This window comes from Mus caroli, chromosome 4 (genome assembly GCF_900094665.2).
Source record: "Mus caroli chromosome 4, CAROLI_EIJ_v1.1, whole genome shotgun sequence".
In the NCBI taxonomy this organism is placed as follows: domain Eukaryota; kingdom Metazoa; phylum Chordata; class Mammalia; order Rodentia; family Muridae; genus Mus; species Mus caroli.
Genome location: NC_034573.1, coordinates 124,543,606 through 124,558,791, shown reverse-complemented (window position 1 = coordinate 124,558,791; position 15,186 = coordinate 124,543,606). Strand labels below are relative to the sequence as shown.

Sequence of the window (15,186 nt, the reverse complement as noted above, 5' to 3'; positions counted from 1 at the left end):
AAGAAAGAGCTTCGAATCTCCATGGTCATGACAAGAATTCCTGTCCTGCCCAGGCTAGTGAGTCTGTGAAAGATGGCACTTTAGAATCAGGAGTGTGTGCCATCCTGGCAGTATAATGGTGGACTTGGAAGGAGTGCCCAGGCCAAACAGTGGAGCTGAACACAGTCTGTGACCCTGGGCGCAATTAGCGACCCTGGGCACAGTCAGTCACTGACCTTGGGCATAGACAGTGACCCTGGACACAGTCAGTCTGTGACCCTGGGCACAGTCAGTCTGTGACCCTGGGCACAGTCAGTGACCCTGGGCACAGTCAGTCAGTGACCCTGGGGACAGTCAATCAGTGACCCTGGGCGCAGTCAGTCAGTGGCCCTGGGTGCAGTCAGTCAGTCAGTGGCCCTGGATGCAGTCAGTCAGTGACCTTTTTGCTTACATATTTAAAAACGGAATACTGGGGCTGGAGAGATGGCTCAGCAGTTAAGAGCACTGACTGCTCTTCCCGAAGGTCCTGAGTTCAAATTCGAGCAACCACATGGTGGTTCACAACCATCTGTAATGAGACCTGGTGCCCTCTTCTGGAGTGTCTGAAGATAGCTACAGTGTACTTACATATAATAAATAAATAAATCTTAAAAAAACCAAAAAAACGGAATACTGTGGAACTGAAGGGTTCGTATGTAGATCATTCATTTGTTGGAGATCTCCAGGAGAACTGAGGGCCCAAGATGCACCAGACTCCCCTGACTGACCAGTGCCCAGCTCCTTCCTGAGGAGGAACAAACTTCCCGAAGCCAGCAGAGGAGGCTATGTAGAGATCGTCGCAGTCCAGAAGATACCGAACGAAAACAAATGCAAGCCAAGGTAAAAGAGAAAGGGCAAACATTTCGGTGTGACTGATGCCTGAGGGCCTCCCAGAGAATGTAAGAGCATGCTAGAGAAGCCCAGGCGACCGCCAGCCTCCCATCCCTCCTGTGGACATCAGGAGCAAGAACAGGTGACCCGCTGTGGCACAGGGTCCTGGTAAACACTCCACCCGTGCCAGGAATGGAAAGAGGACAGGATATACAGACTTGACAGTAACTTAGGTGTCAGTTTCTAGGGCTCAAGAGTCTGACTCAGGTGAGAATTTGTTTTGAAATTGGCTTGAATTCTGATTCCTTTCACCTCTGAATAGATAACCTGAATTTAGCAGAACACAGGGTCTGTTACCACGCTACAGACCAGCTGTCGGGGACTCTGATGGTCTGTCCTCCACTGGAGGAGGCTCTCGTGACACCCTCAGGCTCCCACCTCACACAATACTACAAACTCCTCAAAGCTAAGCTTGAAGCTCCAACCTTCTGCAATTGCCCTTTGGGAGCTGTGATCAGAGTCGTAGACATTTAGAAGAATAGAATCTTCCACATCCACTGTCCTTGGGTTTGAATGACGTTGGCTCTTCAGGACACAGAAGGACAGCTTTGCTGTTGTTTCCCCCGTGACATTCCACAGAGGGTGGAACTTGGCAAGGGTCTCCAGTGAGTCTGCCTCTTAGGAACTCGCGAGTGTTCTCCCTCACTCCCCAACCAGCCCCACTCTCTCTCCACAAGCACAGCCTGGGGAAGGCTGAGGACCTTGTAAAACCTCTGGATCCAAAGCCTGCATGCCGTGAGTAGAGGTAAGGGTTCTTAATTTTCCTGTAGCCAGGAGTTAGCCACCTGGGCAGAGGTTTTATTAAGTGTGAGAAGAAAGAGACCTTGTGGATAGAATTGGACCAGAACTTTAATGAGGTGTCTTCAGCCCAAAGTATCGTTAGTATCTGTCATGAAACCAAACATACTATTTAAACTTAGATGGTCACTCGGAAGCCTTTCTTGTAACACAGGATGCAGACAAACGGGACACAAAGGGCATCTCCTCGCCTGGCCTCATTCTCTCCTCGCCCAGCCTCGCTCGGCCTCGCTCTCAGATGATTTCGGTTAAAATCCAACCGCCAAGTGCGGGAACTGTGAAGTGAAGGCAGAGTGTGTTTATTTTATTTTAGTATTTTACTTGATTGGTTTTTTTTTTTAAAGATTTATTTATTTATTATATGTAAGTACACTGTAGCTGTCTTTAGACACTCCAGAAGAGGGTGTCAGATCTTGTTACGGGTGGTTGTGAGCCACCATGTGGTTGCTGGGATTTGAACTCAGGACCTTCAGAAGAACAGTCAGTGTTCTTAACCGCTGAGCCATCTCTCCAGCCCCCTGGTTTTTGTTTTTTTGAGACAAGAGTTTCTCTATGAAGCTCCGGTTGTCTTGGAACTCACTCTGTAGACTAGGCTGGGATTAAAGGCAAGCGCACCACACCTGGATGTCACTTTCAAAATCTTAAATTAGGAGAGATTACCTGTATATTTTTCTTTGTGTTTTTTTTTTTAATTGTTTTTACTTTTTGTTTTGTTTTGCTTTTTTTTAGTTTTTTGTTTTTGTTTTTGTTTCTGTTTTCTGAGGCAGGGTTTCTTTGAATAGCCCTGGCCCTTGACCACTCTGTAGTCCAGGCTGGCCTCAAACTCAGAGAGATCCACCTGCCTCTGCCTCCCTAGTGCTAGGACTAAAGATGTGCACAACCACATCCAGCTTTAATTATTCTTAACTAAAAAAAAATTTGTGGGAAGATTTGCTTGTATGTACATCTGTGCACTGTGCACATGTGTGGTTCCTGCCTTGGTTATCAGAGAACATCCAGTCCCTAGAACCGGAGTTATAAATGGTTGTCAGGGGGCTGGAGAGATGGCTCACTGACTGCTCTTCCAGAGGTCCTGAGTTCAATTCCCAGCATCCACATGGTGGCTCACAACCATCTGTAGTGGGATCTGATGCCCTTTTCTGGTGTGTCTGAACACAATTTCAGTGTATTCATATACATAAAATAAATAAATATTTTAATTTAAATAAATAAATGTTTGTGAGCTGCCATGCAGGTTTTAGGAATCAAACCAGGTCCTCTGGGAGAGCACCAGTACTCTCGACCAATGGGTCATTCCTCCAGCCTGCACCTGCCCTCCCATATGTCTACTCCCGTGTGCATGCTTGTCCATGTGTGTACTACATGTGTGCAGTGTCAGGAGAGTCCATAGCAACAGCTCATTCCATTTGGGGCTTTCTATAGGGTGCTTAGGACACTGAAGGCATCACAGCAGCCCCTTGTCTGTGGTGCTTATGTGACTGGGAGCGCTGGAAGCCTCTGGTGTGTTTTCCTACACTGCAGTGACAAGACATAGGTAAGATGGCCTTATGGTAACATTGGGGTCTGGAGACAGTTCTCCAGTAGGTGCCACCACACAGAGCACATTTCCTTATCTTTAAGCCTGGGGCACCTGAAGATGCCCACTATCCTCTGAAATTGCACACACACACACACATACACACACATCTGTCATGTTAATAGCTTAAAATTCTTACCTCCCAGAAAGTCTGATCGTCAAAGTACTTGGCCGCATGGGGAGCCCTCCACACTTTGACACTTAGGAGACAACCTTAAACAAACAACGAAAGGTGAAACCGTGCAGGGCTCCTTTATTACCTCCAGATATCTGACAGAACCTGGCGGTGCTGACGCACACCTTTAATCCCAGCACTTGGAAGGCAGAGGCAAGGAGAGTTCAGGGCAAGCCTGGTCTCTAGAGTGAGTTTCAGGACAGCCAAGGCTAGCTATATATAGAGTAACCATGTCTTGAAAAAACCGAATAATAATAATAATAATAATAGATCACTGAAATATTCTACAAAAATGACAATATCTCAACAGAAATCTACCTCCCCATAATTTTGAGGCAGATAAGCAAAGCTCAGTGGGGCCTGGTCGCTCGCTCTCTTCATTCTCTAGGCTTTGGTGAGAAACCATGAAGGCAAGATTTCTTTTCCAAAGAACTGATGAGGCCACACCCAGCAACCGTGGGCTTTGATCTGACATCTTCCCCAGGATAAACTAGAAGGGCCCTGGCAAATTGAGGGATATGGCGATTCCCTGATGTCAAGAGTTTACAGCGGAAGGGAAGCTAACCCCGTCTTCACCCTCTAAGCACCAATCACTTGTACGCTGTGCTCTTTTGACACCAGCAAAACATAAAGCCAGGTCTGGTGACATTTGTCATCTCAGCGTTCACGCATGCTGAGGGAGGCAGGAGGGTGGAGAGTTCAAGACCAGCCTGGGTTACTGAGTGAGGCAGTGTCTAGAAGAAAAAAAAATCGAGGAGAGAAGGGAGGAGGGACTTCCTGTGATGAATTGGATGCCTTGTGGGCACGTGCTGCCTAAGAGTGTCCACTCTGGGAGGCTGGAGAATTTGTTCTGTTGCCTGTTGTCCAGAACAACTGGCTCACAGTGGAGCCTGGATGTGCATCTGTTGAGTTAGGTAGGATAAGGCGCTACAAGGGAATGAAAGGCAGACTTGAGGCCTGAAGGTTTCCTTGGGCTTCTGTGTGAGGCTGGGTACATTTTTTACTCCCCCTGGGCTCAAGGGTGTCACTTGCTCCACTTAGAACTCCAGAGAGGTCCTTGCCTTCTCTGGCCTGGTTGGCAGCAGGTGACCTGTGGAGGCCTTTCTAGTTCTGAAATTAAGTGTTCAGTGGATTCCCCACCCCCACCCCCACCCCCGACACAGGGTTTCTCTGTGTAGCCCTGGCTGTCCTAGAACTCTATAGACCAGGCTAGCCTCAAACTCAGAAATCCGCCTGCCTCTGCCTCCAAGTGCTGGGATTAAAGGCATGTGCCACCACTGACCATAGTGTTCGTTGGATTTTGTGTTGGGTCTTTTGTAGTGGGGAAGGTGGTGGTGGCAGGGTTTCACTGTATAGCTCTGGCTTGCCTGGAACTCACTTTGTAGACCAGGCTGTCCTTGAACTCATAGAGATCTGCCTGCCACTGCCTCCTGAACACATGCCCCACTACTCTTGATTCTTTGATTTTTATAATTTTTAATGAATATTTTATTTATTTTATGTACATGAGTACACTGTAGCTGCTTTCAGACACACCAGAAGAGGAAGGACATTGGATCCCACTACAGATGGTTCTGAGCCACCTTGTGGTTGCTGGGAATTGAACTCAGGACCTCTGGAAGAGCACCCAGTGCTCTTAACCCCTGAGTCGTCTCTCCAGCCCTAATTCTTTTGATTTTTAAAATCAGCATTTGAGGGGCTGAAAGGATGGCTCAACAGTTTAGAGTACTTGTTCTTCCAGAAGACTCAGGTTCAACTCCCAGCACCAACATAGTGGCTCATCACTGTCTGTAGCTCCTGCTTCAGAGATCCATCTTCTGCCCGGCGTGGTGGCGCACNCCTTTAATCCCAGCACTTGGGAGGCAGAGGCAGGCGGATTTCTGAGTTCGAGGCCAGCCTGGTCTACAGAGTGAGTTCCACGACAGCCAGGACTATACAGAGAAACCCTGTCTGGAGAAAAAAATAAAACAAAACAAAACAGAGATCCATCTTCCTCTTCTGGCCTCCACGGGTAGCAGACATACAAGTGTTACATAGACATACATGCAGGCAAAACACCCATATACATGAAATAAAATTTAAAAAATAATAATAACTTTTAAAAATCATCATTTGAGCAGTCTGTTTTGCTGAGCTGCCTCTGAGGCTGAGTTCGGGAGGAAGAAGCCAGTCCTGAACATGTGTGTACCAGGGCACCCTCTAGTGGTTGAAATCTGGAACTGCACTAACCTGTGAGGAGTCCAGTCACCATACCCATCGCCACAGCAAAGCTGAGAGCCCCAATGTGAGTGACCGTCTGGGTGATGATCCTAGAATGGACAAAGCAGAGAAGACATTCAGGTATCAGACTGCAGGCATCGGGGACAAACATGACAGATGGCATTAGTGGTGACGTTGCCAAGAAGGGCTGTAAAGAAACTAAGTGGCCTTCCCCCAGCTGGCACCTCACTGCCCTGTTCCTGTAGAGCTCTGTAGATGTAGTTGGGCCAGGAAGAGAGGTTCCACAATCCTCTTTGGTACATTAAAAGTTCCCGCCGGGCGTGGTGGCGCACGCCTTTAATCCCAGCACTCGGGAGGCAGAGGCAGGCAGATTTCTGAGTTCGAGGCCAGCCTGGTCTACAAAGTGAGGTCCAGGACAGCCAGGGCTACACAGAGAAACCCTGTCTCGAAAAAACAAACAAACAAACAAAAAAAGTTCCCACAGCCAGGCATGGTGGCGCACGGCTTTGATCCCAGCACTTGGGAGGCAGATGCAGGTGGATTTCTGAATTTGAGGCCAGCCTGGTCTACAGAGTGAGTTCCAGGACATCCAGGGCTATACAGAGAAACTCTGTCTCGAAAAAAACAAAAATTAAAAAAAAAAAAAAGTTCCCAGGCTCTGTGGATCAGCTGAAGCCCAACCACTGCGGGGATCAGACTCAGGACCACCCACTGGCTCTTCTCCTCACATCTCATTTAGTCCAGGCTGGCCTCAAGTACACTATGTGGTAGACTCTACCTCTACCAGGCATAAAATGACTTTGAATTCCTGGTCCTGCTTGTGTGGTGCTAAAGGCTGGAAAGCAATCTCTGGGCTGAGCCACACCCCTCCCCCTAGTCAAGACTCTATGGAAACTTCTTTTTCTCGGTCCATCACTCCACGGGCAGTAGGAATACAAGAAAAGAGAAGGCAGATCTCAGACTACTGGGGCATTACCCTTGCCTGCCTACTTCAGTTTATAAGAAAACTGCATTCCTGAATCAGAAGATGGCCTAATCGGCCATCAGTGGAAGAGAGGCCCATTGGTCGTGCAAACTTTATATGCCTCAGTACAGGGGAACGCCAGGGCCAAGAAGTGAGAGTGGGTGGGTAGGGGAGTGGGTGGGGGACTTTTGGGATAGCATTGGAAATGTAATTGAAATAAATACCCAATAAAAAATATGGAAAAAAAAACCATGAAATCAGAAAAAAAAAAAAAAAAGAAGAAAGAAAGAAAACTGCATTCCTTGCTTAGCCTCCTTCTGAACTCTATGACAATTACAAGAACGTGGAAACATTAGGTATAGTTTTCAATCCCCCCTCCCCCAAAGCCTTCGGCAACCACCCACAGGAAGGGCTTCATGGCCACTCTCTTTTGCTTCTTTGGGTTGGTTAGTTTTGGGATTTTTTTGAGACAGGGTTTTCTCTGTGTAGCCCTGGTTGTCCTGGAACTAGCTCTGTAGATCAAGCTGGCCTTGAACTCATGAAGATCCTCCTGTCTCTGGCCTGCTCTGTTTAGATTTGTGGAGACTCCAGACTTGTGTACCTGGGCCCTCCTCCCACGCTGTTCCTTTTTGAGATGTGCACAGGAGAACTGGTAGCTCCAAAAGAGATAGAAGTTAAGAACATTTCTGCAGTCGGCTGTGGTAACTCCTATCTGAGCTGAGGCATGAGTGAGCTCAGTTCCAAGTCAACCTGAGCTACAGTGTAAGACCCTGTTCAAATTTTAAAAAGAAGAAGAGTGAGTTCCAGGACAGCCAGAGCTATACAGAAAAACCCTGTCTCAAAAAACAAAACAAGAAAAGAAACAAAAAGACCAGCCTGGTCTACAGAAGGAGTTCCAGGGCTACACAGAAAAAACAACATCTTGAAAAACAAACAAGGGCTGAGATGGCTCAGCGGTTAAGAGCACCGACTGCTCTTCCAGAGCTCCTGAGTTCAAATCCCAGCAACCACATGGTGGCTCACAACCATCTGTGAAGGGATCTAATGCCCTCTTCTGGTGTGTGTCTAGAAACAGCTCCAGTGTACTCATATAAATAAAATAAATCTTTAAAATAAAAAAAAAAAACCAGGGCTGGTGAGATGGCTCAGTGGGTAAGAGCACCCAAATGCTCTTCCAAAGGTTGGGAGTTCAAATCCCAGCAACCACATGGCGGCTCACAACCATCCGTAACAAGATCGGACTCCTTCTTCTGGAGTGTCTGAAGACAGCTACAGTGTACTTACATATAATAAATAATAAATAAATTAAAAAAAAAACCAAAAAAAAAAACCTGCCAGGCAGTGATGGTGCATGCCTTTAATCCCAGCACTTTGGAAGCAGAGGCATGCAGGTTTCTGAGTTCGAGGCCAGCCTGGTCTACAGAGTGAGTTCCAGGACAGCCAGGGCTACACAGAGAAACCCTGTCTTGAAAAAAAACAAAACAAACAAACAAACAAAAAAACACCACCAACAACGACCAAAAGGTTCTCTGAATAAACTGATAATGAAGGTTAGGGGAAGATGCCAAGTAACCCACCAGAGATCCGAGGCCTTGGGCTCTGTGACTATCTGAAGGCAGTAGTAGGTAAGTGCTCCCAGCAGACCTGGCAAGCCGAAGGTGTAGTGGATCCCACTGGAGTTCTGCAGCATGTGGTTCAAACACGCCTGGGACCAAAATGGCAATATAAGTAGACCTGTAAGAAAGACTCACGGTCTCTCCCAACGCTTCTACGTGTCCTTAACAACAGGAGTACCAAAGAGAATGGACACAGAGCCCTGAAGGTACACTCTCATCTGCCCAGGAAATATTTAAAATGCCCGGAAGAGGGGCCTGGAGAGACGGCTCAGCAGTTAGGACCCTCTAGACAAGGTCTTCTAAACTGCTGCTCGCAGCGCTCACGTAGTGCCGCTCTCTCTGGCCTTGACGTTTACATGTGGTGCACAAACATACTGTTCTGGCTGGTTTTCCGTGTCAACCTGACCCAAGCTGGAGTTATCGCAGGGAAAGGGGCCTCCCTTGAGGAAATGCCTCCATGAGATCCAGCTGTAAGGCATTTTCTCAAGTAGTGATCAAGACTGGGAGGGCTCATTGTGGGTGGTGCCATCCCTGGGCTGGTAGTCCTGGGTTCTGTAAGAAAGCAGCCTGAGCAAGCCAGGGGAAGCAAGCCAGTAAGCAGCACCCCTCCATGGCTTCTGCAACAGCTCCTGCCTCCAGGTTCCTGCCCTGTGTGAGTTCCAGTCCTGACTTCCTTGGTGATGAACAGCAGTGTGGAAGTGTAAGCTGAGTAAACCCTTTCCTCCCCAACTTGCTTCTTGGTCGTGATGTTTTGTGCAGGGATAGGAACCCTGACTAAGACGCTCATACACATAAAAATACATGAAATCCTTCTTTTCAAATGCTGAGAAAGACTGAGGATGTAGATCGATGGGAGAGTGCTCGCCTACAAGATTCAAGAGCCTGGGTTCCATCCACAGGCGTGAGGGGACATGCACACACAGGTGCACACACATGTGCACACACACACACACACACAGAGGATTCGGTGCCTGTGGCTATGGGATAAGGACTGGGATTCTGCTATTCTGACAAACTCCCAGGTGATATTGTCACAGTTGGAACGTGACATGGCCCCCACAGGCTTATGGGGTTGAATATCTGCACCTTCCCCCTGATGGCCCTGTTCTAGAAAATTGTAGGACTCTTAAGGGGGAGACATCTAGTAGAAGTAAGTTCCTAGGAGTTGGGTCTCGTGGGTTACAAGCTAGCTTCATTTCCAAGCTTTCGACTTCATGGTCCACTGGAATGTGAACAAGCAGCTGCTACTCACTGCTGCCGCCAGAGAGCCGCAGGCGGCCATGCTTTGCCCACCGTGGCAGATAGTATCTCTGCAAACCATGAGCCAAAATAAAAGATTTTCCCCTCTAGTTGCTTCTTGGTGGTGTTCAGTGACAGACCCGAGGAAAAGAGCCAGCACAGTTAGTTCCCAGTGTCTCGTGTCCCATTCTGAGTAGAAGGTCTGACACAAATGCCGTTCATCTTTGAGACTGACAATTCTATGTTGGGACGGGAGAGGGGAGGGACCAATACTGTAGAGTGTTATCGATAACCCCGGCTTCTAGTTTCTACAGTTCAGCAGTATGGCAACCAAAAATGTCTCGAGTTCTTGCCAAATGTCTCCCATAAGTGCCACCCACAAGACAACAGGAGATGAGATGTCAGGATGACAGCATCTGTCCACAGGGCGGTCTGTCCCACAGTCCCCCCCCCCACTTCTGCCCTCAACAGGCCTGGGGAGACACAGGAAATTTCCTCAGGTTCCTCTTTCCTCCTTACTGGCATCCTCTGTCTCCAGAGGGAACATCTAGACCCCTGGTTATTCCAGGGGATATCCCAGTACTTCCTACCTCTTGAGGTGCTGGTCTCACTGAAGTCCTGGCTCACCCAAACCTTCTGCTGTGATCATACCTGTTTCTCTGCTGGGTCACACACTCTTCTCACTGAGCCTTTGAAGGCACTGCCCCCCCCTCCCCCCCACATGGAATCCTTTCCCCCTTTGCCTGGCTAAGCCCACTTCCTGTCCACTGCTCGCTCAGCTAAGGCCACCTCCCCTCTGGGAGTACTGGCTTCTACTCTGACCCGTCCTAGGCTAGCTTAGGTGCTCTTCCAGTGCTTATTGGGCTGTTGTGTCTATCTGGGGTAGAAGAAGGATTAAAGTGTGCATGGTGAAGGACCGATTGAGTGAACAAGCAAATGACTCATCTTCAAAATGACAGAAGCCACCCCAACCTGGCGAAAGAGTGGAGGGAACTGAGGCACCAGGACACCGAGAGACTGATGCTGGCTAGTTTCATGTCAACTTGACACAAGCTAGAGTCATTTTGGAGGAGAGAACCTCAGCTGAGAAAATGCTTGTAGGGGCATTTCCTTGATTGGTGTGAAAGGGCCCGGCTCACCGTGGGTGGTGCCACTTCTACGTGGTACTGGATTCTATAAGGCTGAAGGCTGAGCAAGCCATGGGGAGCAAGCCAGTGAGCAGCGCTCAGTCCTTCCTCAAATTCCTGCTCCGACTTCTTTGGAAGGTGGACTACTGTGACCTTTGTATTCTAGTGTTAATTTGGGCCCCCAAAATAGCTTGTAGGGGAATCCATATGTCCTTATATAAGACATTGAGGGACTCTGTCCCCAGTTGGTTTTGATTGGTAAATAAAGATCAGCAACAATGGTTGGACAGGGCAGACAGAGGTGAGACTTTAGGATTTTCTCAGACGTGGGACTAAAGAAGGAGGAGGAAAGAAGGATCCGCCATGCTGGGAGAAGAAGGAGAGGAACGATGCCATGCTTGAGAAAGTGCAGGACAGAGAACATAGAGGCCATGTAGGAGCTGGGGGACGGGGAGGGGGGGATAGTGGCCCAAGAGGACTCCCCAAGTGGGTCCAGGGCAGCAAAGATAGAATATTGAATTTAGTAAGTAATAACTCAGGAATATCAGAAGTAGGTGGTTTAGCCACATGAAGGTTAGGAAGTGGCGCAGCCATTGAGCTGTTTTAGACATAGCAAAATATAAAGGCTGTGTGTGTGTGTCTTTCATTCAGGAACCCAGAGCAAGGTGGGTGGCAAGGAACACACCACTGTCTGTTGGTATCTATTCAAGTAATTAATTAGGTACTGCTGCGGACTACTAACAGTAAGATGGAATAAACCCTTTTCTCCCCACGTTGCTTGTGGTCATGGTATTTTATTACAGCAATAGCAACAAGAACTAAGGCAGGACCTGAGCCCAGTGGCATCTGTCGCCTTCTGAACCATTTCCACTGTGTGACAACTGCTCTCATGTCAGGGTTTCAAAGTCAGAAGAGATAAGAGACATCTGTTCCCACTGAGGATGAAAAGCAGACAGGTAGGAGAGATGGCTAAGTGGTTAAGAGCACTGGCTGCTCTGTGAGAGATGGCTCACTGGCTCAGTGGCTGCTCTTCCAGAGGACCCAGGTTTGATTCCCAGTAACCACATGGTGGCTCACAACTGTCTGTAACTCCAGTTCCAAATAATCTGATGCCCTCACACTGATTAAGTAAGCTGTTAAAAGAAAGAAAAGCTGGGCTGCGGTGGCACACGCCTTTAGTTAATCCCAGCACTTGGGAGGCAGAGGCAGGCAGATCTCTGTGAGTTCGAGGCCAGCCTGGTCTACAGAGTGAATTCCAGGACAGCCAGGGCTACACAGAGAAACCTTCTCTCAAAAGAAAGAAAGAAAGAAAGAAAGAAAGAAAGAAAGAAAGAAAGAAAGAAAGAAAGAAAGAAAGAAAGAAAAGCAGAGTAACTTAGCTTTGATCAAATCAAACTGTTGGCAAATTCTTCTTTGATAGAAACATTATCTAGATTCAGCCTTCAAAAACCTACACCTCGTTTGGGAGATGCTCCCAAACATGATGACCTGAGTTCAAATCCCAGGACCCATATGGTGGGAGTAGAGAACAGAATTATACAAGCTATCTTCTGACTACTACTTACAATAAATAAGTAATAAACAAATGAACAAATAAATGTAATTTAATTGTTTGTTTGTTTTTTTTGTTTGTTTGTGTGAGACAGGGTTTTTCTGTGTAGCCCAGGCTGTACTGGAACTTTCCCTGTAAACCAGGCTGGCCTTGAATTTAGAGATCCACCTGCCTCTGCCTCCCAAGTACTGGGATTAAAGGTAAAGCTAGTTCCAGGACAGCCAGGGCTATACAGAGAAACCCTGTCTTAACAACAACAACAACAACAACAAAGAAAAGGAAAGGAAAGGAAAGGAAAGGAAAGGAAAGGAAAGGAAAGGAAAGGAAAGGAAAGGAAAGGAAAGGAAAGAAAGGAAACATCTTTGGGTACGGCCAGCCTTGTATCTGACCTAAGACAGTGTCCATACCTGCTGCATGTTTCCGCGAACCACCGAGTGACCTAGATACCACTGGATTGAGGCAAAGCAGAGAGTGGTGACTTTTCAGCTCCTTACCCGTGGACACTTGGCTCCCCAGATGGAGATCAACCCAGCTATGAGGCCCAGCACCATGGAAATCCAAGGAGAAGAAATCAGGCAACCCGGGGCGCCCACGGCCACGCCCCCTGCCAGCACTGCGTTGTGGATGTGAACCTGTAGAACCAGAGCTTGTGAGTGGGAGAAGACAAGCTAGAGAGGGCGCTGTCTCACCCACAGCCTTTCTGCGCAGTGGCCATGAGCAGCCTCCTAATAATCCAGGCTCGTGGATCCGGAAGTCATCCCTTCCTGTCCATCACACTACGGTGACCTTCATCCACAGGCTCCCTCAAGCTCAGGGAGGAGCCCTTCTGACTGGGTACCCTTGAGCACTTAAAAGAACAGGGTGTATACATGCATGTATGGCTATATGGGGGTGTCGGATCCCCTGGAACAGGAGTTAGGACAGTTGTGAGCTACCATGTGGGTGCTGGGAATTGGACCCAAATCGTCTGGAAGAGCTGTCAGGGCTCTTAACTCCAGCCCCAACATTGATTGACTTAAACACACACACCGGGCTGGTGAGATGGTTCAGTGGGTAAGAGCACCCGACTGCTCTTCCGAAGGTCCAGAGTTCAAATCTCAGCAACCACATGGTGGCTCACAACCATCCGTAACGAGATCTGGCGCCCTCTTCTGGAGTGTCTGAAGACAGCTACAGTGTACTTACATATAATAAAAAAATAAATCTTTAAAAAAAAAAAAGTAGGTTTAAAAAAAACACACACACCGACCCCCAAACAGCCTGTCTGGTCTCTAGTACCCTGATGTTCCCTATATGAGGGACACAGAAGGGCCTGTCACTGGAGCGTCCTCACCCACAGCCTGGCCAATTGGGTAAGGGCCAAAAATGTAGGTGTTATGCACAGAGATCCACATGCTGCCCAAGAGGCAGCCTTGCTCCTCACCATGTTGATCTTCCCTTGAGGGTGACTCAGGGCTGACATGGAGGTGGCTGTCACTGCGCTCACTGCCAGGGCGTAGTAGGTGTTGAACACAGCATTCCTTTTCTTTGTCCCTTCCAGGAGAGCAGAGTTGATAGCTGGCCAGAATATCCACAAGAAGAGGGTGCCTGGAGGGCAGAGGGCCGTTAGCCAGAACCAAGCCCCGATTCTGAAACTGCAGTCTTCCAGGGTGACAGAGGAGCGTCCTGAAGCTGGTCACTTTCCAGCATGGTGACTAGTCACCTCTCTTCTCTGAAGTCCCAGGTTGGTGGGAAGCAGACCAGAGATCTAAGATCTAGAGTACTGAAATCTATAAATGCCAGGCCTCACACTAGTCTTTGATGGCCAAATGCTTTCTTTTAACATGCAGTGCAGAGACAAGGGATGGCTCAGTGGTTAGGAGCACTGGCTACTCTTGCAGAGGACCTGGATTTTTCTCCCAGCACACACATGGTGACTCACAACCATCTGTCACCCCAGTTCTAAGAGATCCAAAAGCCATACACATGGTATACATTCATGCATGCAAGTGAAAAGTCATACACAAATCTATTTAAAAAAAAAAATACAGGGCCGCTGGGCGATGGTGGTACACGTCTTTAACCCCAGCACTTGGGAGGCAGAGGCAGGTGGATTTCTGAGTTCGAGGCCAGCCTGATCTACAAAGTGAGTTCCAGGACAGCCAGGACTATAGAGAGAAACCCTGTCTTGAAAAAACAACAACAACAACAACAACAAATACAGGGCAGGTGTGTGGTCACTCATACTTATTATCTCAGTTCTTAGGATATTAAAGTAGGAAAATTCCAGTGAGTTCAAGGCCAGCCTGGGCTTCATAGTAAGCTACTGGCTAGCCTAGGCAACTACATGAGATTGTGTCAATACAAAAATCTTCTTCCTGCTGTATGTCACAGGATGAACGCAAGTCATCAGTTTTGGTGGCAAGAATCTTTACCCAAAGTGTTTTTCATGCATTAGTGTTTTGCCCGAATGTAAGGCCAGAGGAAGGCATAGAACCATCTGGAACTGGAGTTAGAGGTGATTGTGAGCCACTATGTGGGCACAGAGAACAGAATCCAGTTCTCTTGCAAGAGCAGCCAGTGCACTACCCTCTGAGACATCTCCCCCCACTCCACACACACATACTTTTTTTTTCTCAATTCTTGCTTTTCTTCACAATGTTAACTTGCCATTGTTAACTTCCTTACTGTTAGAGACAAAAACCATTAGATTAAAAACTTCTTTAAAGGGATTGGGGATTTAGCTCAGTGGTAGAGCGCTTGCCTAGCAAGCGTAAGGCCCTGGGTTCGGTCCTCAGCTCTGGAAAAAAAAAAAACCCAAAAACTTATTTAAAGACCAATGTAATGAGCCTCTCTGAACTTTCAATCCTCCTGCCTCAGCTTCCAGAGGACTGTAGTCCAGGGGTGCATCACTACACCCAAGTATCTGCCAAATATTACTGGAGAGAGGTTCCCTAAAAGGAAAGGCTTAATCCAAAGCTATCAAGTCAACAACATAATTAGAAACTAAGGGCCGCTGGGCAGTGGTAGC

General features: G+C 47.9%; 1 protein-coding gene across 1 annotated transcript in view; it reads right to left on the bottom strand.

Annotated features, from left to right (window-relative positions):
* Positions 1–1,740: 1,740 nt before the first annotated feature.
* The window catches only part of Rhce (Rh blood group CcEe antigens), a 31,549-nt gene continuing 18,103 nt past the window's right edge, over positions 1,741–15,186 (bottom strand). The window contains exons 5-10 of the mRNA XM_021160608.1: positions 13,600–13,763; positions 12,671–12,808; positions 8,220–8,347; positions 5,688–5,767; positions 3,423–3,496; positions 1,741–1,982 (exon numbers count right to left, since the gene is read on the bottom strand). Coding sequence (XP_021016267.1) covers positions 1,956–1,982; positions 3,423–3,496; positions 5,688–5,767; positions 8,220–8,347; positions 12,671–12,808; positions 13,600–13,763 — 611 coding nt within the window. The 3' untranslated portion in view covers positions 1,741–1,955. The remainder of the gene's footprint in view (positions 1,983–3,422; positions 3,497–5,687; positions 5,768–8,219; positions 8,348–12,670; positions 12,809–13,599; positions 13,764–15,186) is intronic.